The sequence below is a fragment of the Megalopta genalis genome, chromosome 3, assembly GCF_051020955.1.
Source record: "Megalopta genalis isolate 19385.01 chromosome 3, iyMegGena1_principal, whole genome shotgun sequence".
Taxonomy (NCBI): domain Eukaryota; kingdom Metazoa; phylum Arthropoda; class Insecta; order Hymenoptera; family Halictidae; genus Megalopta; species Megalopta genalis.
In genome coordinates this window covers 15,108,143-15,132,879 of record NC_135015.1, presented here as the reverse complement: position 1 = coordinate 15,132,879, position 24,737 = coordinate 15,108,143, and the positions used below count along the sequence as shown (strand labels likewise).

The 24,737-nt window shown below is 36.7% G+C and overlaps 3 protein-coding genes across 7 annotated transcripts in view; all 3 read left to right on the top strand.

The window, feature by feature from the left end:
* Nucleotides 1–88: 88 nt before the first annotated feature.
* Zn72D (Zinc-finger protein 72D) lies at nucleotides 89–9,014 on the top strand. Of its 2 annotated transcripts, none has more exons than XM_033486205.2 (11): nucleotides 89–307; nucleotides 586–749; nucleotides 827–1,168; nucleotides 1,701–2,156; nucleotides 2,255–2,968; nucleotides 3,048–3,351; nucleotides 3,419–3,606; nucleotides 4,614–4,762; nucleotides 5,958–6,053; nucleotides 6,248–6,368; nucleotides 6,648–9,014. In XM_033486205.2, exons 1-11 carry the CDS (start codon nucleotides 258–260, stop codon nucleotides 6,929–6,931), a joined length of 2,868 nt encoding a protein of 955 aa, XP_033342096.2. In that variant the 5' UTR covers nucleotides 89–257; the 3' UTR covers nucleotides 6,932–9,014. The 2 variants fall into 2 exon arrangements, with proteins under 2 accessions (XP_033342096.2, XP_033342095.2); XM_033486204.2 differs by having other exon boundaries at nucleotides 1,590–2,156.
* A 2,227-nt stretch (nucleotides 9,015–11,241) lies between these two features.
* On the top strand, nucleotides 11,242–18,202 carry Ubi-p63E (Polyubiquitin-63E). Of its 3 annotated transcripts, none has more exons than XM_076520187.1 (3): nucleotides 11,242–11,398; nucleotides 12,847–17,215; nucleotides 17,303–18,202. In XM_076520187.1, exons 2-3 carry the CDS (start codon nucleotides 12,853–12,855, stop codon nucleotides 17,425–17,427), a joined length of 4,488 nt encoding a protein of 1,495 aa, XP_076376302.1. In that variant the 5' UTR covers nucleotides 11,242–11,398; nucleotides 12,847–12,852; the 3' UTR covers nucleotides 17,428–18,202. The 3 variants fall into 3 exon arrangements, with proteins under 3 accessions (XP_076376302.1, XP_076376301.1, XP_076376300.1); XM_076520186.1 differs by having other exon boundaries at nucleotides 17,288–18,202; XM_076520185.1 differs by having other exon boundaries at nucleotides 12,847–18,202.
* Nucleotides 18,203–22,518: 4,316 nt separating this feature from the next.
* Nucleotides 22,519–24,737, top strand: part of LOC117229483 (uncharacterized) — a 264,414-nt gene continuing 262,195 nt past the window's right edge. The window contains exon 1 of one of the 2 annotated variants that reach the window (XM_076520184.1): nucleotides 22,519–23,053. In XM_076520184.1, coding sequence (XP_076376299.1) covers nucleotides 23,008–23,053 — 46 coding nt within the window. In that variant the 5' untranslated portion in view covers nucleotides 22,519–23,007. The remainder of the gene's footprint in view (nucleotides 23,054–24,737) is intronic. The other variant, XM_076520179.1, reaches the window with a different exon arrangement.

Sequence of the window (24,737 nt, the reverse complement as noted above, 5' to 3'; positions counted from 1 at the left end):
CTTCGTGAATACTTTCTCGCGGTAGTTCTCTGGCTAGTACGGTAGCGCGTTGATTTGCGCGGAGGTAGTTTGTCGGAGGACGACGCAGGGTTCTCGTGGAAGCGGCCACTGAGGGCGCGGCATTCTTGCAATTGTTGCGCCCGGCTCCAACAGAATAACCAATAGGAGCCGCGGCAGCGCCGCCATTCTATCGAGTTCGTGGCACGCCCTACAACTTCCTCCATTGTCCTTCTTTCCGGGATTCTCTGCGAGGAAGGATGGCTCAGAACAATTATTTTGGGTTTACTCACGGCGGAACGCAATATGGGTACGAAATCGATTGCATACCATAATTATTAAGTAGCTAGTGTTAAGTTTATCAAAAAATCGCGACGGTAACTACGTTGGCGGGAGTAATAAATGTTCGTTAAAATCGGTGCACGCGAGAGCCCAGCCGGCTTGGCCGCCATTTTTTGCTGAGAGTTAGAGCGTCCATCGAGCGTCTCTCCCGGGCACGGATCCGATAGAGGTCTTTTTCGTTTTGCCCGTTTCCAGTTCTCATTTTATACCTCGTGCGTAACAAAATATATTTATTCTTTCGAATAGAGCGACCAGTGCAGCCGCTTATCAAACTGGTCAAGCAGGATACGCTGTAACTCCAGCGGCAACCGCCGCCACGTATACTCAACGACCCGCTGCCGCCGCGGCTACAGGTTACGAAACTTACCAAGCGGCAGCCGCTGCAGCTGCTACAGGGACCACTTACGCTGGTAATTTTATCATTTGCAGTTTTCGAGTTGATAGTTAATCGTGTCAGTCGAATTGCATGCGATTTTCATTCTTCTAGCTGCCAACCCTGGTACTGTGGCCCAAACTTACGACTACGGTTACGGACGTGCTGCACCTGCAGCAACATACGACGCTACTAAGACATATTATCAACAACCTGCAGCAGCAGCTGCAACTTATACTACTACAGAAACTCATTACCAAGCAGCGAAGCCTGCGTATAGTACAACCAGTGCTTACACAGGCACAGCGAGGCAAGCTACTACTACTGGACAAGCTAAAACATATCAGGCGTCCAGTACTGCCTATCAGCAATCTAATCCGACACAGAGTGCTACATACTCTTCGGGATACACTGCGCCAGCTACTCCTGCTGCGACACCATCGACAGCAACAAATAGTAAGTGTTTATTGTAATATATATTCACATAATTGTGTCTAATTGTCGCCAAATTTCAAAATCCTGTGTGAACGTCCTGTTAACCGTGATGTAGGCACTAATATAATATGAAATTGATCCTCCGGCTATTGAATTATTCATGTACGCAAATATATAATTCTACTAATGTTTCAAACCGTACATAGTTAGTATAACCGTACATAGTTTGGAAATTTAGTAGAATGGAATGTATTTGCGAATTGAAAGATGAATATAAATTTAGTATTATATAGAACATTCAGAATAGTATATACAGTACTTTCAAATATTCAGTCGAATGTATAAAATACTTGTACCGATAAGTACAAGTTAGTAGGATGGTTCCATGAATACCAAGAATTGACTCCTCCAAAGTTTGAGGTTTCAATTTCATTTCCCTTAGAAACGGCGAGTACAACGTATTCCGGCTACGACGCAGCGCTATATAGCGCTGCGACTATGTATGTAGCCCAACAGAGTGCAAACAGCAATTCGACTAACCAGAAGACTGGAGGTTGGCAGGGCTACCCACGGAAAACATTTGGCGCTGCAGGGGGAGCGATGAAGGCAATGCGGCCCAAACAGCCCCCCAAACCTCAACAGCTTCACTATTGCGATGTCTGTAAGATCAGCTGTGCTGGGCCGCAGACATATCGCGAGCATTTGGAGGGACAGAAACATAAGAAGAAGGAAGCCTCTCTAAAAGTACCACAACAACCACCAGCACGCGGAGCAGGAAACAGTCTACGATGTGAGCTTTGTGATGTCACTTGCACTGGAAATGATGCATACGCTGCTCACATCAGAGGTGCCAAGCATCAGAAAGTTGTTAAACTACACACAAAACTTGGAAAACCCATACCAAGTGCAGACCCAACTGTTTTGAACCCAAAACCTGTAGCTACTGTCAAAACTACTGGTACTAAGAAGCCTACGATAACGGCCACACCTAAAATTAATTTTGTTGCTTGTAAGTATTTCATGTTCGAATATATCTAATACTTAAATTCATATGAAATATTTGAGCATTTAATTTTATTTATAATCACAATGATGTTCTTTTTACAGCTGGAAACTTGGGCACTGTGAACCAGAACCAAACTGCGGAAATTAAAGCAGATGAAGTAACAGCGGAAGAGACCGTAGAGGAGGCTGCTGTTGATGAGAAAGATATTCAACCAGTTGGTCAAGAATACATAGAGGAGAATAAATCTGAAGATGGAAAAATTATAAGTTTCAATTGTAAGCTTTGCGAATGCAGATTTAATGATCCTAATGCCAAAGACATGCACATGAAAGGAAGGCGACATAGATTTGCTTACAAAAAGAAAGTTAATCCAGATCTAGTTGTTGACATGAAACCAAGTTTGAAACAAAGGAAATTGTTAGAAGAAAAACTACGCAGACAACAGATGCGTGACGAATATATACGACGTCGTGAAGAAATTAGTCAATTAGGGCCAATGGGTCCAATGATGGATGAAGAAATGATGTATTGGGAAGAACGTCGACGGTATGAAGAAGAATGCGAGTATTATGAATGGTATCGACGTTACGGACGTGGACCAGGAGCTCCACCAATGCCACGACCTTTCCCAGGACCACCTCCGATGATGATGTTCCCTGGTCCTCAGCGCAGACCAGATTCATCTGATGACAAGCATGTATTAGCTCATCACACAAATATTTATCCGAAGGAACAGGAATTGCTGGCAGTTCAGAAGATAGTGTCAGATACAGAGAAAGCATTGAAATTCGTATCTGATACTTTAGCAGAAGCTGGTAATTACTTGAAGTTTTCTTATTGATTTGTTACCTTTATATTAAAGAAGATTAATTACACTATTACTAATAATTGCAGGAAAGAAAACTGCAAGTCCGGTAACTACAAATGCTGCACCAGCAACCCCGGCGGTACCTGTTCAACAGCAACAACAATTAAATGCAGATACAGTAAAAGCAAAAGAAGATTCAGATAAAAAGAAAAATACAACCCCACAGAAAGAAGATGGTAGTGACGGCAATTTATTTTCGTTCCAAAAAGAGAAAGAAGATTCGAGAATACTTAGGGGCGTCATGCGTGTCGGAAATTTGGCAAAGGGACTTCTTCTATCTGGTGATAACCATGTTTGTCTAGTAGTTCTCTGTGCAGAGAAACCAACACGGTTAGTCATAGCTATTGTTACATTACTTATACGTTTACTTGTATCTTTACCGTATTGTTCTTTTCAGGACGTTATTAAATAAAGTTGCTGAAATTCTCCCGGCTCAATTGAAGATCGTAGCTCCCGAAGATACCTACAATGTTGGGAAACATCCGGAATCAGCTGCTTTAACAGTTTCTGGAGGCAGTGTGACTGTCAGTGTAACACTCACTAGTCCTTTAATGCGTGAAACTCCTAAACCAGCAGCTGTTGCAGGTAATTTGAACGTTTTACATTTTCATAGTGGCCAAGAAAAGGATAACTATGTGTACGTAATGTATTTTAACAATTTTACAGAAAACGTCTTTTATTTTCATGCTCTTTTCTCAAACACGCGTTGTTTCGGAATTACGTTTGTTCTTTTCATGGCCCAAAAGCTTTTTTGTAAATTTTTTAAGCACCAGGAAGATGCAGGGGCAGCCACGGACTTCAACGGTTGTCAATGTATATACGCTCTAACATACAAAATTCCTTCCCTTTCTAATGCAGCTGCAATTTGGTGTGTCCACGATTGACATATGGTTAATAAACCGTATAAAAAAAATAATAATAAAAAAGATATACAATGTAAGAGCGTACATAAAAGTATCACAATAAGTCATTAAATTTTAACGGAAAAGAGAGAGCGTAAACTTGATACGGTTAAGACGTTTTTCTTCAGTTTAAGTTATCTCGTAGTAACACATTCTATAAGTCATACAATAAATAGAGCTGGAGTCTCCAGTAAAGAAGAGTATGCTAACAATGAACGTGGACACGCTTTTGGTATGAGGAAACAACGCTGAGGCAATCTTAAAACTATGGACTTTTTGATCATGCATAGATAATCTAAAATGAAACAACCCTCTATCATCGAATGTTGTACGTATGCTGTACAATGCGTAGTAAATTCTACATTCTAACCGACGATTCTTTTGATAATGTTACTTTCCGTATTCGATTCTGAGTAACGTTATCACTTCGAGTGAGAACCGTCGGTCGTTCTTTTCGAACATATTCGATTGCGTAAAAGGACGTACAGAAATGGAAGTAACTCAACATTGTCGCGTACTACATTCGATTAGGTTTATTTTTGTTTTGATGAGAATGTTGTAGGCTATAGTCCTCAAGCAATTAATCTGCTTGAGCTAAAGTATAATCATAGAGGGAAAACCCAAATTGGGCATGATCAAACACTCTAAGTGTTGTCTAAGCGTGTTGTGCTTTCTTTGTTGGAATCTCAGATAATGCTGGACAGCAGCAACAGGGAGCTGCTCAACCGCAAACAACACCCACGGCCCCCGCTGTGACGAAACCAGATCCACCAGATGTACTTCCCAAGGCTAAGTGTTTGGAGGCTTTAGCTGCACTCAGGCATGCCAAGTGGTTTCAGGTTTGAATCAATCAACTCTCAGTTCAAGATCTCGAATTGTCGGTGCCATTTTTGTTGGCACTAAACGATTGTTTTCTGTTATTTTTTCCTAAATACGCGAAACGCGTGCAAGTTGTCCTCTCTCTCTGTCCGCCAAAAAGAGCAGTCTTAGAACTTCCAGCCTTGTGACAAATTTTATTTTTATTATCATCTTCTTGTTGATATGATTTTGTCTGAAACATTTATTTGATCACGTTTGATGTTCACATTCTTTATGTCTGCCAATCCAATTTGTCCACTGATGAATTTTTATGAAAAATAACCATTAGGTTACGTAGAGTTGTTTGCTATCATAGATATTCTATGTGAGCGACAGTGGCAACATTTGGTTATTGGCAATTGCTTTCGAACAAAAAGATATGTATATATATGCAATATATTTTATGAAGCAGTAACATTCGACGTGTAATCAGATTGTCTCAGACAAGAAGTTTAAGCATTATGTAAGTGTGAACTGTAGCAATTAATACATTGATGCACACTGAAAACTTACATTTGCTTTACTTTCAATCATCAACATCCAGAATAATAGCAAACTATTTGCGAAAAGCCATTTCAAAGTATGTAACTTTTCTTCAAAGAATGTAGTTTTGTTTGTTTTGTTTATAATGCACAACTGCTTTATGATGCTTATGGATAAGCTTATTCATTATTCTGGATTTAACCTTAATGCATTGTAGCCTAGACTGAGTCTGTTCTAGGTCTGTCTTAGAAGTTCTTAACATTAGCATCTTTGTACTTTATAAATATGTATCTTATTCTATGCTTTCTACACAATGTGCGTTGTACGCACTGTTGAATGTTACAAGACAGACAAGCACAAACACACAGTGGTGTCATAACTATATCGGGTGTTTTTCCAGTTATAAGTTCAAGAAGTCTATTTGGCACATTGTCGAGTGTACATTTTTTTCGAATACGCTGTACGTTTTTTTTAAATATTATGTTAGGTATTATTCAGGAAGTAATTAATAAACACCCGATAATTTTGATATGGGCTAATACTCTAGGGGTTATAGGCACGAGGCTGGGAGGATAGCTAAAGCCCACACAAAGCAAATTAAAAGTAGTTTAGGGCGTCGCATCTTCAGAAGACTCAGAGACTTTAATGAATATATTACATTGTGAGTACTAAAGCATTACTCATATTTAACAGGCTAGAGCTACATCGCTGCAGAGCTGTGTTATGGTCATTCGCATAATGCGTGATCTTTGTAACCGCGTACCCACCTGGGGACCACTGAACCCATGGGTTAGTATTGAATAATTTTTCTAATATATTTACTTTTTACTTCAAAATTTTTATATACTTATTGCATGTTTTAACTGTAATATAAACTCTTACTTTTTTTTACATAACACTAAACTATTTCCCATCCTTTCTCTTTGAATGTGTTGGTAGTTTAATATATAAGCAAAATTAAATGATTATCTAATACTTCCTAGGCTTTGGAACTATTGACGGAGAAAGTGATAAGCACTGCTGGCGGACCTCTCAGTCCAGGAGAAGCTTTACGAAGACTCCTCGAATGTGTTGCTGGAGGAATATTGCTTCCTGGAAGCCCAGGTACTCTTTGATATTTGTCAATTGCAATAATTAGCGAAACAAATTCAACTTCTTCAAAGTGATTCAATGTAAAAAATGATGATAAAGATGACGAGACTGAGCGTATCGTGAATTTCATTGTTGATTTTAAAGTCGAGTATTTCAACTTTTTCCTCACTATGAATACTTCATGATACAGCATAGATGATTTGGCAATCTGAGTATATTAAATCTAGTATATTAAAAATTATTCAGATTTTAGAATAGACTACAATATTTATCTATGATATTTTCGTACAGGATTGTCTGATCCATGTGAGAAGGAACCAGTTGATGCAATTGGTAATATGACAAATCAACAAAGAGAAGATATAACTGCTTCAGCGCAACACGCTTTGCGATTAGTTGCGTTCCGTCAGATCCATAAAGTCCTTGGTATGGAACAACTTCCTCCACCTAAATATAAAGGACGATTCGCCAGAAAGCGAAGACGCGACAATAGTAATGGAGAAGGAACGGACAGTGAAGCTTCAAAAAAAGATAAAAAAGCAGAGGAGATCAAAATGGAGACGGACTCCAAATAGATCTACCAAAATATTCGCTTTACCGATTTACTCATAACTTATATAGCATAAGAAACAAATTTTCCTCGTGTCAATTGCTTGTTCAATGAAACCTGTCTATACTGGGAAGATGTCAAAGTTTAGATCAGAATTAATGACCTATTACTATATTGCGACAACTGTTTCGAGTGTAGGTATTTCTTTGGACAACTAGTGGCATAATTTTAATTCGCAATCATAATTTTAATGGCGAAAGGAAATGATTAAATCAGATTATATCATTATATACCTTGACTTTATCTTATACATACGATAACATTATGGATTCTTCACCTTCCTACTAGTAGTAAGTCCAACGTTTGAAGGAAGTAAATAATGTATTACTTGCATTCTTGCAAGTACTTTAAATTTAAAATAGGTTTCGAACGTGTGTAAGGGCACGTTATTTCTTCAAACTTAATTCATCTTAGATTTATTTCATGAAACATTTCGATGTTAACGGCAAGTTATAAATCTTGTTGTTTCTAGAATTTATAAGAATGACATTTTTGCAATTATGTTAGTATGTAAAAAACTCTTGAAGAAGACATAAGATCTTTCCCAAACAGGCAATTGGTACGATTAGTTCCAGCACTAGAATTTTGTCGAAGAAAATGATAAATGCGTTAATTAGTTTGAATTACTTACTTAGCTATATTTCAAAGTCACAATATATGATGGAGGAGTTTAATAGAAATGATGGTAAAAATAAACATTTATAAGTTTTGAAGTTAACACGTTCACAGTCCCGTGTCCCATCTATGGATCATGACGATTTCAAACAAAAAATTTAATAAATCATATCGCAAATAAAATTAGCCGAAAAGCTTTTTTTGAATTTAGTACAATAACACAGCATTACAGTCTATGGAAAAGAAGACTGCTTTATTATTGATCTTTAAAGAAACCATCGCCTTTATCTATATTTGAGTTTACATATCTGAACTGTGAACGTGTTATCTATAGGTTAGTTTCTATTGAGAATTCGTGTGTATGTTGTGTGTGTAGTCGTAAAAAGTGCAGTATGTTTCCTGCACCTGATAAGTCGTATGTTCACGTCGCGTATATTAATTCACGCAGAAGATTCCGAGAAAGCAGAATTGCAAGTCGATTATTGAAATAGACGCTTTGCTGTCCAATGAGGGTTAAGTGCACGTGTCAAGAATTCCTAATATTTACTGCAGTTTTGTTTACCAAGAATCTTACAGGAAGTTGAGTAACATTTTAAAATGTTCGTATTAAAATAAATTTCTGACACAGTGTATGGATCTTCTGTTGTACACATGCAAATCCTCTTTGAATAAATCGAACATGCATGCGATAAGTATAAGTATTTTTTTCACTACCATATTCCTTTGCATATGTAGCATAAGCGATTTTTTTTAAATAACAAATCGGTCTAATGATAAATCCTCCATAATATGAAGGCCACACACACAATAGCACTCAAATCGTATGATTATGGTTACTAGGTAATTTTTTACAAGAACGAACACTCATTATACAAAAGAAGTTACTTTATTTTTGGATAGCACCGAGCAGAACTGAGACTGATATTTTGTATTAATTTTCCAATAAATATATTAGAAGATACATTTAGAGTTAATCAAAATTTAATTTACGTATGAGTTATGAAATTGATGTGGCATATTGATTCTGTTTGGTGCAACTAGTCTATTCAATACACGTGTTCACTGATTTAATCCCGTCATTTTTCTTACGATCTTGTACTTTCTAGGAATAATATGATTTATATTAATTTCCTTTCTTGATCGAACTGACACGCGCTTAAAAATCAATATACAGTAAAGCAGTAGTAGCCACAGTAGTAACCACCTTTCGTTTCCTATTTTACAGTATTATTGAAAATGTATTTGTACATACTCGAGCTACATGACATATGTATTCTTAATTTATTGTCTTTTGAACCAAATATTAATGTAACAGTATGCTGTATGTTTGCAGGTGTTTTTTTTACAAAGAAAATTCGCAAACTTTCCTCGCTTAGCCCCTGTAACCTGCAAAAATAAATGTGTGTAGAGCCTTGAGGAATTTTCAATTTAAATATATTTTATTTGTTCAGTATTAAGAATTGACCAGTATGCCGAAAATCAATAGATTCTTCCGTTGATAACTATTCGTGAATATATGTATATATGTATACGTACATATACACCAATTCCCGTTAATGTTCGAACACTTTCCAAAACGCAATAATTATTTTAGAATTGGACTAAACGATTTGAACTTTTTTTAGATGATTGAGCGACCAGTTTACGAGACAATAACTAGAATGCTTTTTTTAAATTTTGCTATTTCTTAGAATGACGAAAGAAGATAAAAAAACTCTAGTTTTTTAATTTTTTATCTGAACCTATAACGAAAATCTAAAAAACGTATTTTAAAAATTACACAAAAATCGATTGACCTCAGTATGAGTTGTGAACAATTAAAAATCACAAAAATCATAGTCTTGCCCTAATTTTTTACACTAGATGAATAAGTGTGAAAAATTTGCAATTTTTACAATCTTTTAACGTTTGTAACTTAACTTTCCGTTAACCGATGAAATTTTCAGCATGCACATAAATTATTGAGATCTACAAAACGCACTTTTTTAGATTTTCTTTATAGGCTCGCATAAAAAAGTTAAAAAACGAGAAACTTTTATTTTGTTTTGTCATTTCAAGTAATAGCAAAATTGTAACAAAGTAGTTTAGTCATATATTAGTCCCTTTATCATCTAAAAAAAATTCAAATCGTTTATTCCAGTTTTAAAAAAGTTATTCTAGTTTTAAGAAAATAAATGCGTTTTAAATAGTGTCCGAATATTAACGAGAGTCATCGTATATGCGCACATTTACACACAAAGAAAAAATACCATTTTTGTGCCATTCTACTTTATTTCTAATATTCTAAATATAATGAAATTATTTCACTAAAAATTTGGTCCTAATAAAGTTATTAATTTCATTCCTAAACTTTTGATGTAAGTTTTAAAAAAGTCATAAAGTCTGCGAGTTTTCATTTAATTTTGTTTTTTTTTACGCTAACGAACAGTTAATAATTACAAATTATATAATTGTGCATTTGAATAAAATCGATTATTTTAATGTTAATAATGAACATTAAAATTAAAGATGTATATAGACTGTCATAAGCAAAAGCATGTTTTCGAACTTGCTATGTATTTCATACAAAATAATTACATAAACAAAAATTAATTGCCGACGGTTGTAAATCATTCAGTTATTTTATTTTTTTTTAACAGCAACTCTACAACGAAATAGAATATTTATGTGGTACATTGTTCATATCTATTTATAAATGACTGGTAAGTAATTTAGAATTGTTTAAATATTATTCCATAAATAAATACATCTTTTTCATGGATCAGTTCAATATATTCTTTCAAATACATATACATATATATATATATATATATATATATATATATATTTATATACTTTTACGATGAATTCTTAAAAATCCGTGTAAATAAAATTAAAAATTTGTTAATAGTACGTACTGCCTAAAGTCAGTACGAATAATCGTTCTAAATATTTAATAAAATTTTAATATTATCTTTCAATAATATTCCTTACATTGTGAAATTTCGTCACATTCAGAATAATTGCATCAGGAAAATGCTACTTTGGAACATACCATGACACTGAAAATTTCAGTCTTTGTCGATGACTAGTTCTGTATAATTTTACGCAGTTCTGACATTGATAAACAGTTTATGAAAGTTATCTATTTTGAATCAGCTTTTCTTTGTTCTTTGTGTCTTTGCTCATCACAAATTGATATCATTGTATCTTACTTTTGACATAACCTAAATTATACTACATTGAAATTAATCTTAAATTTTCTTAAAGCTAGATTTAATCATTATTAATACATAATATTAATTTCAAATGAACTGAATGAATCTTAGAAAATATATCCTTATAAAAAATAAAGTCAGGAAGGTCTTCTGATCAATAATTTTCATTTATGTGCTACATCTATCTTTATGAAGATGTGAAGATTACAAGAGAAAGCAGGTCAAAATAAAAATTGTTCATCTAGTAAGTTGCATTATTTTAAGAACAACAAAAATATAGCAAGTGATTTATATAAATAATCCAAGTACAATGAATTATGTATATTGAACGTATATGCAATGATTAGTGGATTTACTCTTTGTGTTTAGAACCAATCAGATGTGACAACGTCACGTAGCCAATGACGGTAGAAAATTGGTCCAATAAGCTCTTTCGCTGAAATCTCGTGATATATCTGCGCATGATCAGTACGGTATTCCGTCAGTAACAAAAGGAACGCCCGTTCCTGCTTCTGATCAGTTCTGAAGAACTATTCAGTCGTACGAGAACTATTCAGCGATTCGTTGAGAAAAGAGACAGTTTTACTGAACTTTCGAGAAAATTTTTGCTGCTTTACAAGGTAAGAACTTTTTATACGATGTATAATATAATGTACGTCACGTACATACGTGTACATACAACGCATTTACTTATGTGATAAAATAGTAATCAATTTATTATTGCTGACATTAATTTCCTCGTTAATGAATTCAGATTTTCGGTTAATTTTGATTCCATTTTTTACCGATTTTTTCGTAGTCTCAGATTATTAGTTCTATTGTTCATGAAAAGGTGAAGGTAAGCAACGGAATGGGTCACATATTGCCTTGAAAAATGAACTCGACCGTCAAGATCAAATACAATGTGGGAAGACTTATAATTAGATTTATTGCAAGTAGATACAAATGTTATACTATAACTACGTATATACAGGAACAAAAACTTCGTAGAATAGTCTGGAGCAGCAGTTATAAAAAATACATTGCATTTTTACTGCGTAATATTGGAACACAAAATGGCGGTTATTGATTCATCAAAAGGTCGCCATTATGGAATGACATTTGGACTATTCCAGACTATAATTACGATGACTAAGCTACCGTTATTCGTGACAGGCACATAAAATTAGTTGATATATAATTTACAATAAGAACTTCTATAAATTAAAAACTTTTGATGAAGATCATCGTGTACGTAGAATAAATGATTATATAGACTTATTTATTACATTAATATAAATTTTGAAGCATAAGTAATTCTTTTTGCTGTAGTTATTTGTGAGTACAATCTGACATAAACATATAATAGCTAAAGATGCCAACTTATTATACAGCATATTGTCAGGATAAATTAAATATAAAAATATTGTATTATATTTGGTAGAAAATGAATAATTAACAGATAGACCTACATATCCTTTGTGTAGATCTATATATATTTTGGCTACATCGTGCACATAACACATTGACTGCCATGAAAAATTTACATGTTGCTATCATGGAGACGCAAGAGAATTTTCATAATTGTAAACATATAATACAAAAATACTAAGAATTATGGCTACATAAGGCCGTGTCCTTATCCCTAGTGCATACATTTTGCAGCTCCTTGGTACACGTAGCTTTTCTTCATTAGTTTTCTAATATTTTCTAAAATATTGCAAATCATGGTTTGAAAAATGGAAGAATTAAGAATTGGAGAATAAAGGTGACTACATATTGCAGAAATTGATGATCAGCCTCATTTATTTTATTCAGTCTCTTTTTTTCTAAAAATATATATGGTTTAACTAAAATCGTTAATTGTTTGAATTCATTCTATTTGGATAACTGTAAATATTTCAGACCTACTGGTCAACAATAACCACATGGCAGTCGACATGTCAAGTATAATATAATAATACGGTCAAGAACATCCATTTCGCAATTTTATGCAGAGACTATTGTGACAGTTTTATGTTCAGAAACTTCTCTAAATGAGAGTAAATTCTTGTTATATATATAAATAACATATATAATTATTTTTTAGATAAACATGCAGATCTTTGTTAAGACACTGACTGGGAAAACAATAACCCTTGAGGTGGAGGCATCAGATACAATCGAAAATGTCAAAGCAAAAATTCAAGACAAGGAAGGCATCCCACCAGATCAACAGAGATTGATCTTCGCAGGAAAGCAGCTAGAAGATGGACGCACGCTTTCAGATTATAACATACAAAAGGAATCAACCCTCCATCTTGTATTACGTCTTCGTGGAGGCATGCAAATTTTTGTTAAAACACTGACTGGTAAAACTATAACGCTGGAAGTTGAGGCGGCCGATACTATTGAAAATGTGAAGGCAAAAATTCAAGATAAAGAAGGCATCCCACCAGACCAGCAGAGATTAATTTTCGCTGGAAAACAACTGGAAGATGGGCGAACACTGTCCGATTATAACATTCAGAAGGAATCCACTCTCCATCTTGTCTTACGTCTTCGTGGAGGCATGCAAATCTTCGTCAAGACACTCACTGGAAAGACTATTACCCTGGAAGTAGAAGCCTCTGACACTATTGAAAACGTGAAAGCCAAAATTCAGGACAAGGAGGGGATCCCTCCAGACCAGCAGAGGTTGATATTCGCAGGTAAGCAGCTGGAAGACGGACGAACACTGTCTGACTATAATATTCAAAAGGAATCCACTCTCCATCTTGTCTTACGTCTTCGTGGTGGCATGCAAATCTTCGTTAAGACCCTCACTGGTAAAACTATTACATTGGAAGTAGAAGCCTCTGACACTATTGAAAATGTGAAAGCAAAAATTCAGGACAAGGAGGGAATCCCTCCAGACCAGCAGAGGCTGATATTCGCAGGAAAGCAGCTGGAAGACGGGCGAACACTGTCCGATTATAATATTCAAAAGGAATCTACTCTTCATCTTGTCTTACGTCTGCGTGGAGGCATGCAAATCTTTGTTAAGACTCTTACTGGTAAAACTATTACATTGGAAGTAGAAGCCTCTGACACTATTGAAAATGTGAAAGCAAAAATTCAGGACAAGGAGGGAATCCCTCCGGACCAGCAGAGGCTGATATTCGCAGGAAAACAGCTGGAGGATGGGCGAACACTATCCGACTATAACATTCAAAAGGAATCCACTCTCCATCTTGTCTTACGTCTTCGTGGTGGCATGCAAATCTTCGTTAAGACTCTCACTGGTAAAACTATTACATTGGAAGTTGAAGCCTCTGATACTATTGAAAATGTGAAAGCCAAAATTCAGGACAAGGAGGGAATCCCTCCGGACCAGCAGAGGCTGATATTCGCAGGAAAACAGCTGGAGGATGGGCGAACACTATCCGACTATAACATTCAAAAGGAATCCACTCTCCATCTTGTCTTACGTCTTCGTGGTGGCATGCAAATCTTCGTTAAGACTCTCACTGGTAAAACTATTACATTGGAAGTTGAAGCCTCTGATACTATTGAAAATGTGAAAGCCAAAATTCAGGACAAGGAGGGAATTCCTCCAGACCAGCAGAGGTTGATATTCGCAGGAAAGCAGCTGGAAGACGGACGAACACTGTCCGATTATAATATCCAAAAGGAATCCACTCTTCATCTTGTCTTACGTCTGCGTGGAGGCATGCAAATCTTCGTTAAGACCCTCACTGGTAAAACTATTACATTGGAAGTAGAAGCCTCTGACACTATTGAAAATGTGAAAGCAAAAATTCAGGACAAGGAGGGAATCCCTCCAGACCAGCAGAGGCTGATATTCGCAGGAAAACAGCTGGAAGATGGGAGAACACTATCCGACTATAACATTCAAAAGGAATCCACTCTCCATCTTGTCTTACGTCTTCGTGGTGGCATGCAAATCTTCGTTAAGACCCTCACTGGTAAAACTATTACATTGGAAGTTGAAGCCTCTGATACTATTGAAAATGTGAAAGCAAAAATTCAGGACAAAGAGGGAATCCCTCCAGACCAGCAGAGGTTGATATTTGCAGGAAAGCAGCTGGAAGATGGGCGAACACTGTCCGACTATAATATTCAAAAGGAATCCACCCTCCATCTCGTCTTACGTCTTCGTGGAGGCATGCAAATCTTCGTTAAGACCCTCACTGGTAAAACTATTACATTGGAAGTAGAAGCCTCTGACACTATTGAAAATGTGAAAGCAAAAATTCAGGACAAAGAGGGAATCCCTCCAGACCAGCAGAGGTTGATATTCGCAGGAAAGCAGCTGGAAGACGGACGAACACTGTCCGATTATAATATCCAAAAGGAATCCACTCTCCATCTTGTCTTACGTCTTCGTGGTGGCATGCAAATCTTCGTTAAGACTCTCACTGGTAAAACTATTACATTGGAAGTTGAAGCCTCTGATACTATTGAAAATGTGAAAGCCAAAATTCAGGACAAGGAGGGAATCCCTCCAGACCAGCAGAGGCTGATATTCGCAGGAAAACAGCTGGAAGATGGGAGAACACTATCCGACTATAACATTCAAAAAGAATCCACTCTCCATCTTGTCTTACGTCTTCGTGGTGGCATGCAAATCTTCGTTAAGACCCTCACTGGTAAAACTATTACATTGGAAGTAGAAGCCTCTGACACTATTGAAAATGTGAAAGCCAAAATTCAGGACAAGGAGGGAATCCCTCCAGACCAGCAGAGGCTGATATTCGCAGGAAAACAGCTGGAAGATGGGAGAACACTATCCGACTATAACATTCAAAAGGAATCCACTCTCCATCTTGTCTTACGTCTTCGTGGTGGCATGCAAATCTTCGTTAAGACCCTCACTGGTAAAACTATTACATTGGAAGTAGAAGCCTCTGACACTATTGAAAATGTGAAAGCAAAAATTCAGGACAAGGAGGGAATCCCTCCAGACCAGCAGAGGCTGATATTCGCAGGAAAACAGCTGGAAGATGGGAGAACACTATCCGACTATAACATTCAAAAGGAATCCACTCTCCATCTTGTCTTACGTCTTCGTGGTGGTATGCAAATCTTCGTTAAGACCCTCACTGGTAAAACTATTACATTGGAAGTTGAAGCCTCTGATACTATTGAAAATGTGAAAGCAAAAATTCAGGACAAAGAGGGAATCCCTCCAGACCAGCAGAGGTTGATATTCGCAGGAAAGCAGCTGGAAGATGGGCGAACACTGTCCGACTATAATATTCAAAAGGAATCCACCCTCCATCTTGTCTTACGTCTTCGTGGAGGCATGCAAATCTTTGTTAAGACTCTTACTGGTAAAACTATTACATTGGAAGTAGAAGCCTCTGACACTATTGAAAATGTGAAAGCAAAAATTCAGGACAAGGAGGGAATACCTCCGGACCAGCAGAGGTTGATTTTCGCAGGCAAGCAGCTGGAAGATGGGCGAACACTATCCGACTATAACATTCAAAAGGAATCCACACTTCATCTTGTCTTACGTCTTCGTGGTGGCATGCAAATCTTTGTTAAGACCCTCACTGGTAAAACTATTACATTGGAAGTAGAAGCCTCTGACACTATTGAAAATGTGAAAGCCAAAATTCAGGACAAGGAGGGGATCCCTCCAGACCAGCAGAGGTTGATATTCGCAGGAAAGCAGCTGGAAGACGGGCGAACATTGTCCGACTATAATATCCAAAAGGAGTCCACTCTCCATCTTGTCTTACGTCTGCGTGGTGGCATGCAAATCTTCGTCAAGACCCTCACTGGAAAAACTATTACCCTGGAAGTAGAATCCTCTGACACTATTGAAAATGTTAAAGCAAAAATTCAGGACAAGGAGGGAATTCCTCCAGACCAGCAGAGGTTGATTTTTGCAGGAAAGCAGCTGGAAGACGGGCGAACACTGTCCGATTATAACATTCAAAAGGAATCCACTCTTCATCTTGTCTTACGTCTGCGTGGAGGCATGCAAATCTTTGTTAAGACTCTTACTGGTAAAACTATTACATTGGAAGTAGAAGCCTCTGACACTATTGAGAATGTGAAAGCAAAAATTCAGGACAAGGAGGGAATTCCTCCAGACCAGCAGAGGTTGATTTTCGCAGGAAAGCAGCTGGAAGACGGGCGAACACTGTCCGACTATAACATTCAAAAGGAGTCTACTCTCCATCTTGTCTTACGTCTTCGTGGAGGCATGCAAATATTTGTTAAGACCCTCACTGGTAAAACTATTACATTGGAAGTAGAAGCCTCTGATACTATCGAAAATGTGAAAGCAAAAATTCAGGACAAGGAGGGGATCCCTCCAGACCAACAGAGGCTGATATTCGCAGGAAAACAGCTGGAGGATGGGCGAACACTATCCGACTATAACATTCAAAAGGAATCCACTCTCCATCTTGTCTTACGTCTTCGTGGAGGAGGCATGCAAATCTTTGTTAAGACCCTTACTGGTAAGACAATTACGCTTGAAGTTGAGGCGGCCGATACTATTGAAAACGTGAAGGCGAAAATTTTGGTTAAAGAGGGAATTCCTCCAGATCAGCAGAGGTTGATCTTCGCCGGGAAACAACTTGAGGACGGACGCACACTTTCTGATTATAATATTCAAAAGGAATCTACTCTCCATCTTGTACTCCGACTTCGTGGTGGCATCAGAAAGTAAGGAGGGATTAATCGTCGTTGAAAGAAATTTGATAGCGGTCTATTGTCCCGTTATGACGATCCATGAATACATACATTTATATATACAAATGCACACGGGGGAAAAACATCAGTTCTGTGCCATTCTACTTTATTTCCAGCATTCAATTTGTTAAACACAATGAAATTATTTCACCTAGTAATTTAGTCATATTCAAATCATTAATTTAGTTCCTTATATTTTGTAGCCATTTTCTTTAAAATCACGAAGTATGCAAGTTTATAATTTTTGTATTCAATAATCATTTAATTATCACGAATAAATTATATTGTGCATTTGACTAAAATAAATTATTTCAACTGTAACGTGTACGCGGGTATTTAAAAGTGTATTGTATATAGGCTCTCAGAAGTATATACGTGTCTTTAGTTATCCATGAATTTCGTGCAAAATTAATATATATAAGGAAAATTAATTGCCGATGCTTGTAAATGTTTTGGCCGTTTTAATTTTTTTTTTAATTTAATGTTAAGCCTAGTACGGAGTGCTATTATTATGTGATGCATTGTTCATATTTACTTATAAATTATAGATTTTACGTAATGTATGTTAGTATCCATTCGCGCGTTCGGTACAAAAATAAAAATTTGTTATAAGAACACTTTCGTATGTACTATATCTCCTGTGTACAATGAAAGAAAAAATTTTAATTTGTTAAAAATTCATATAAATTTATATATTTAATCGCAGTGTATTTGGTGCATTTAGTAAATATATTTGTTCTAAATGAATAGAATGTTCCTTGCATATTCTTTTCCTTAAAAAAGCGGTCAGCAAGGTTCTGTTTTATTCAATAATTTGCATTTCCGTGCGTCATCTATCTTTATGAAAATTGTAATAATTAAAAGAGGGAGAGTATAGGCTAAAATAATAAATGTTCGTCTGATAATCTTTTTATTTTATAATCGTTAAAAATACAACAAATCATTTCTATAAACTACAAATGATGCTAGTACAATGTTTAGTATGCAATTTGGACTTTGTGTTTGAAACCACTCGGATGTGGTTTGAAAATGTGAAAATGTAAAAGCAAAAATTCAAGATAAGGAGGGCATTCCACCAGATCAGCAAAGATTGATTTTTGCTGGAATACAACTTGAAGATAGACGACGCACTCTTTTAGATTATACTATTCAGAAAGAATCTACTTTACATCTTGTACTTCGTCTTCGTGGCGGTAAGTAAATTTTTGTTAAGAAGCTTTTAGAAAAATTTTGTAACATTTGAATCTAAAAGCGAAAATTCAGGACAATTCTAAATTCCTATGATGTCTATAGAGATCGGTTTTCGCTATAAAACAAGTTGAGTCGCTAGACCGATGTGCAATGTAAGAAAGGGTAGAAAATATGAAAGACATTTTTATTGATTATTTATTTTCTATTTTTTTATACAGTTCTGCTTTTGTACATGATCATGTGAGCATTACATCGTAAAGTTTTGTTAATAAAATGGCGTACAAATAATACCATGCTGACACTTATTTTAATTATTACATTATTCGAATCGAATTGTTCTTTGGTCGACTTCTTGTGTACAGATTTCGAAGCTCGTTGAAAATTTAAAAATGGCGCTGTTTATGACACGTGGCGTCCCCTGCGATGCAATTTTAAAACTCCGTTCGAGGGCCGTACAGCGTCAATTGGTAGGTGGCAAAACACTGAAACTGTTAGCCAAAATTGAATGTCGATAATTTGGCTAGCAGTTTCAGCGATCTGCCGCTGTAATAATTGGCACTGTACGCACTCCGTATGGAGCTTCCAAATTTCGCCACAAGAGACGCCACTGTTTGGCTAGCAGTTTCAATGTTTTGCCACATACTTATTGGCGCTCTACGGATCTCTAAGGGAGCTTCTAGATTTCGCCAGAAGAAGCGCTACTATCGTCAAGAGAGTAATTGATTCTTGCCGGATTTTACATTATCTCTTATGGGAAAAGCGGCACGAATCGTTTGTTCCGATATTTAATATCGTGATATAAAGTTGAAAGTTCTTTATAACTAATATGCAAAATATTACTACAGGTCAGCGACCCGTTCTACATTTTCCAGTTATAAAAATTAAAAGAAATTCGAAATTACATCTAAAACAATACCTTTTGTCGATTTTCAAATGTCCATTTGCTGGTACAGAACGAAATGCTGCTTTCTGCGAAATGCTTTCTCTTCTGTAACGTAAATTTTCATTTTATCGATCTAATCACATAATCGATAATTCCTGTAATAATTCATGCATAATGAAAATAAGATAAAGGTATTTCAGGACTATACGTCTCTTATTTGTTCTTGTATTGTAAATAATAGAAGATCCGATATTATATTCTTGTATAATATTATTCTTATTCTTTATGCTTTATATTGAAATACAACAGAAATATGAATAATTGAAACAAAAATATGCAATTATGTTAGAACGCAATACAGTCGGTTAAATCCGAATCGATACTAACAGAGGAGCTGAACTATAGTTACATTGGTATCAAACAATAATCCGGATAATCTCAACTCTACCATATATCCATAAATGTAGTCTCGGATGTATACAATAAATATGTTGTACGATATTATTATAGGTATTTTTATTATATATATAATATTATACTACAATATAATATATAATATAATATAATATTATATAATATTATAATAATATAATATAATATAATATTATATAATATTATAATAATATAATATAATATAATATTATAATAATATATTTTTATTATATATATATTATATTATATTATATATATAATAAAAATACCTATACCTATAATTATATATATATATAATAATATAATATTATATTATTATTATATTATTATAGATATATGATAAATGATAGTACACAAAGAAACCCTTTGTTACGAAATAGCATATAATTGTTTGTTTAGAAGACGCGTTGGATTGCATTTAATAATTCGTGCATAGCGTATTTCTTTCTTAAGCGGTAATTGTCGAATAAGTCATAGTAAATTGAATATGGACGAGCGTTCTACTGGTGTTCCATGCAGAGTTTTCTATAAATTGAACGAAATTAAACAGGGTGACGCGTAATCGCCACTGGCACTGGCAACGTACGGCCAGTCTACAATTATTTATACTTCAGCTGCTCCGATGCATGCACGCGGCAATTCGATTAAAATTTTCACGCGCTGACGAAACGTGAACGAATTTCCGAGAGTTCCAGCACCACCACCGCCACGGTAGTGCAATATCACAGCTGCAATTACGAGAATTATTGTTACATTTGGCCGTATTTAAAATGTTCGTTTATATAAAAACGTAATATATATGTAATATATAATATATAATATCGTCTTCTCGTATACATGTATGAGCCGTTTATTTTGAAAGTGGCATAAGTCGCTTTGTTTTTAAGTCGATATATTTAAGGATTTGCGTTTTTTAACACGTTTAAAAATATGAATGCTAACTTTCGAAAAGATTTACTTGTATTTGTTGTCTCAGGATACTGATATTTTTCTCAGTATAAATGATTTCGTATAAACATTAAAAAATCACCACTTTTCATCACGGTAAAGTGACTTATGCCACTTTCAAGATAAACGGCTCACATGCTGACTTGCGTTTACATATTCCTCCGTAAAAAAGGATAACAATAATAATAATAATAATAATAATAAAGTCGAGATGACACATTTATTACGAGCCGACGAGATGAAGATTGTTTATCGTTTTCGTTGATTTTAGTTTACTCCGATCCAACGTCGAACACCGAAAACAACTGTTCAATTCGAACGATAACCGTCGAAGCTCCGATTACAAAGAAGCAGTTTTTCGTTTCCTTAGCGAGAACTTTGGAACCACACAGCCTCGAATTTCGGCCCAGAGCGAAGGTCTTTTTTCCTGTAATTTTAGATTTTGACGATAAGCCACGCAATTACCGTTTTCGCGGGTCAGATTAAACTTTCGATTAAATCCCGTCCCCGACGCAATTAACGTAAATGTAACTTGATTTCAAAAAGTTGGCCACCGAAAATTTAGGGATCCCGCGTTACGAGCTTGTCGCCCGATTCGCGAGCGACTCTGCGCTTGTTCAATTTATTCAGCTACTTTTCATTATAGAAATTACATTAATTATATTAATTAACAGCACCGATTAACACGGGACTTATTATCGGGAAAACACGTGTTATTACCATTAATTAATAGATCGCGCACGCTTTACGGCCTTTATTCGATCATTCCTCCCGCACAAAAATTCCGTTCTATCGTCGAAATATCTGAAATCGTTCTCTCCAATTCCGAAACAGTTGCTCCGTCTCAATTAAGACGTCCGAAGATTAACGAGAAACACCGTAAATGTGCGCGACGAAACGACGCGCAACTTATGCGACGCCGTCGAACGCCTCGATCCATTTACGGCTAACAAAAAAATCGAGACGTGTCATCGTCCAAGCGGTCGAATTCACAGTTTTCGGCGAACCGAGCGTACTCAGCCGTATTCGAAAATACCGAGCCACGAGAATCCGAACATCTTTACTTTCAGACTGTTTCGCGAGTCGTCGGAGTCAAACGCACCGATTAATTCGCGGCTAATTAAAAGCCTTTGTCACGATAATCAGTCGATAGATCCACAATTTCCCACGAAATTTCACACAGCGAAATCAGCCGGATTCAGAACCAAACGCGAGCTAAACAATCACCTGCATAGTCGTAGAACGATGAATTCACAGTTCTCGATGACAGCAAAATCGCTGGGATATCGAAGAAAAAACGAGACGAAAGCCACCGAATCGACCGAAATGTTGCAACGCGCGGATGACGAATTCACGGTTTTCGTCGGCTCGAAGAAGAGCGAATCGGGCGAATTCGAGAAAAAAAGAAGTCTCGCCGCGATAATCTTATCGCTTTTAATTCCCCGGGGGCCCCTTCGGCGAGTCCTCGAAAAGATCCTTGATAGTCCTGCACAACGGTTTCTGGCCGGCCGGCGGCGCGGCGTGTCCCACGGAGCGGGTATCGCGTGTTGCCTAATGGTGGAAGGAAACGTTATCCAGAGGCGGGCAATGGACGGGCATTACTGTACGGCGTGCCCTGGTAGGGCCGAGAGAAGTCAGCCTCCGGGATATGGACTCGTACTCAGTCTTCGAACCGGCCTCGTACCGCGCTCTATGCAGCGTGTCACACAGGCCCGCAAAGAGCGGCAGCAGCTTAGTTAACAAGACCGCGTGGTGCTCGACACCGTCTGCTCCTCCAGCCTGCCTCTCCGACTCCTTCTTCTTTTTCTTCTTCTTCTTCTTGTCGTGCTCGTGGTCACCATCCGCCGTCGAACTCCACGTGAGTTCCTTTCCGGCGAAGTCGAGGAACGGTTCATCGGTTTTGTCGCGGGACGGTTTCGTTCGTCGTTTCGTCTCCCGGTTCGACCGTGTGCGAACGGCCGCGAATTCGGCCGCGATCGTACCCTTTAACCCTCCGTCGAGAGTAAGTGATCCATCGGGAAGGTTCTCGTCGGCCCTCCGGACAGATATCGATTGCCGGAACGCGCGATCCAAGAAGCGGCAGCGATACCTTCCTACGGAAGAATGGACCGTCTTTTCGTCGGGCTGGTGCTGCTTCATCTCGTGGCAGGTAAGCTGATTCGCACACGCGTGCTCGGCTCTCTTCTTTTCGTCCCGAGACCGGTTGCCTTTCGAGTTTCGGGACACAAGCAGTTCGCCGCGAGAACTGCGAAACACGGCTCTCGCCGGACGGCTATTCGTGGACTGCGGATTTCGCGCGGTTCGTCGGAAAAATTGACGGATGAAACGCAAGATAACGGGGAGATCGAAGAGGGACTACGAGAAACGTTCGAGGATGATTTCGAGGCTGTCGCGTAGCAGCTATTTGCGTAGTTACGATGTATAGTTATTTGGAGTGCGTCGGTTATGCTCCAGGCGCAAGGGAATGCGACGCGATCGTGTTTATCGACGCGTCAAGTAAATAATGAGACTGTAAGTAACGCTGCTGTTTGCATTTCGATTTGAAATGTGCGGTGCGAAATTTTAAATCAGCGCGGTAATGTGGAATCGATTGAAAATCGAGCAGCGGATTTGGTAATTTTATCGGCAGTGGTGGTAATTAGTAGATTGAAGGTTCTATGCATTTATGACAAAATTGGGTAGATATGATTTAAATTATTGCGGAGATTAAAGGAAGTTAGAAATGTCGATCTATTATTTTTGATCTATTAAAAGGATCGATGGAAGAATGAATTTGCTATTTAGTTCCTATTTCTTGAAATTCGTGCCGAAATTGCCTGCTATTATATATTATATATATATAATATACGCAGACAATAGAAATTTATTTTCCATAAAAATCCGCAATCTAGTAATTAGCAGACTGAAAATTTTTATGCAATATAATCTCTCTCTCTCTCTCTCTCTCTCTATATATATATATATATATATATATATATATATATATATATATATATAGATGTATAATAATAGATGATATAATTTTTATGCAATATAATCAATATATATATAAATTTTCAGTCTACTAATTACTAGACCGCGGATTTTTATGGAAAATAAATTTCTATTGTCTGCATATATTATATATATATAATATATAATAGCAGGCAATTTCGGCATTATATATATAGACAATGCCATAACAGCAGGCAATTTCAATTTTTCTTCTTTCTTAAACAGTTTTAATGAAATGAAACTAATTCTTAGTTTCTTTCGATCTTTTCATTATTTTATTACTAATTAATTTCGTTATTTCATTGTTTTATCTATTCGTCGTTGCCATAAATGCATAAAATTCGCGGTCTGGTAATTAGATTTCGACCGCGGTTTAATCAAGTCTGATTCGATTGTAACATAAATAAACTAGAAAATCGGAGTTCACGTGTAATACGTCATCGCGTGGTTTCATTAAGTTCTGAATAATTTATGTAGGTATGCGGTGTTGTACTTCGGCCTTCATTAATTCCCAAATCGGTTACGGTCTGCTTGATATTGATCGAGCGAAATTTTCTTTAATATCAAGGTGATCTTGGCCGGGACCATTATGCAAACAGATTTTTAAAAGGCGTTTTATAAAGACCTGCCACCAAGTTGAAAGAATTACTTCTCTACGTACAACATCAAAGATTGCTTTTAGTTTTCACAAGCTGATTCTACGAAGATCGATAAGTCGATATATTTTTTCGAGAATTTCTTTAAAGTTAATTTCAGAATAGACTGCAGATTTCGTGCATTTATGAACATAATTGTGTAGGTCAAATACAAAACTAAGAGGAGACATTGGAAGAGTTTAA

What these genes read in the sequence shown, in the direction of transcription:
- Zn72D (XM_033486204.2), top strand. Translation starts at nt 258, where the DNA reads ATGGCTCAGAACAATTATTTTGGGTTTACTCACGGCGGAACGCAATAT. An exon ending in TGTGCAGAGAAACCAACACG is followed by an intron (nt 3,352 to 3,418) that starts GTTAGTCATAGC and finishes TGTTCTTTTCAG; the next exon opens with GACGTTATTAAATAAAGTTG. An exon ending in ATTGCTTCCTGGAAGCCCAG is followed by an intron (nt 6,369 to 6,647) that starts GTACTCTTTGAT and finishes ATTTTCGTACAG; the next exon opens with GATTGTCTGATCCATGTGAG.
- Ubi-p63E (XM_076520185.1), top strand. Translation starts at nt 12,853, where the DNA reads ATGCAGATCTTTGTTAAGACACTGACTGGGAAAACAATAACCCTTGAG.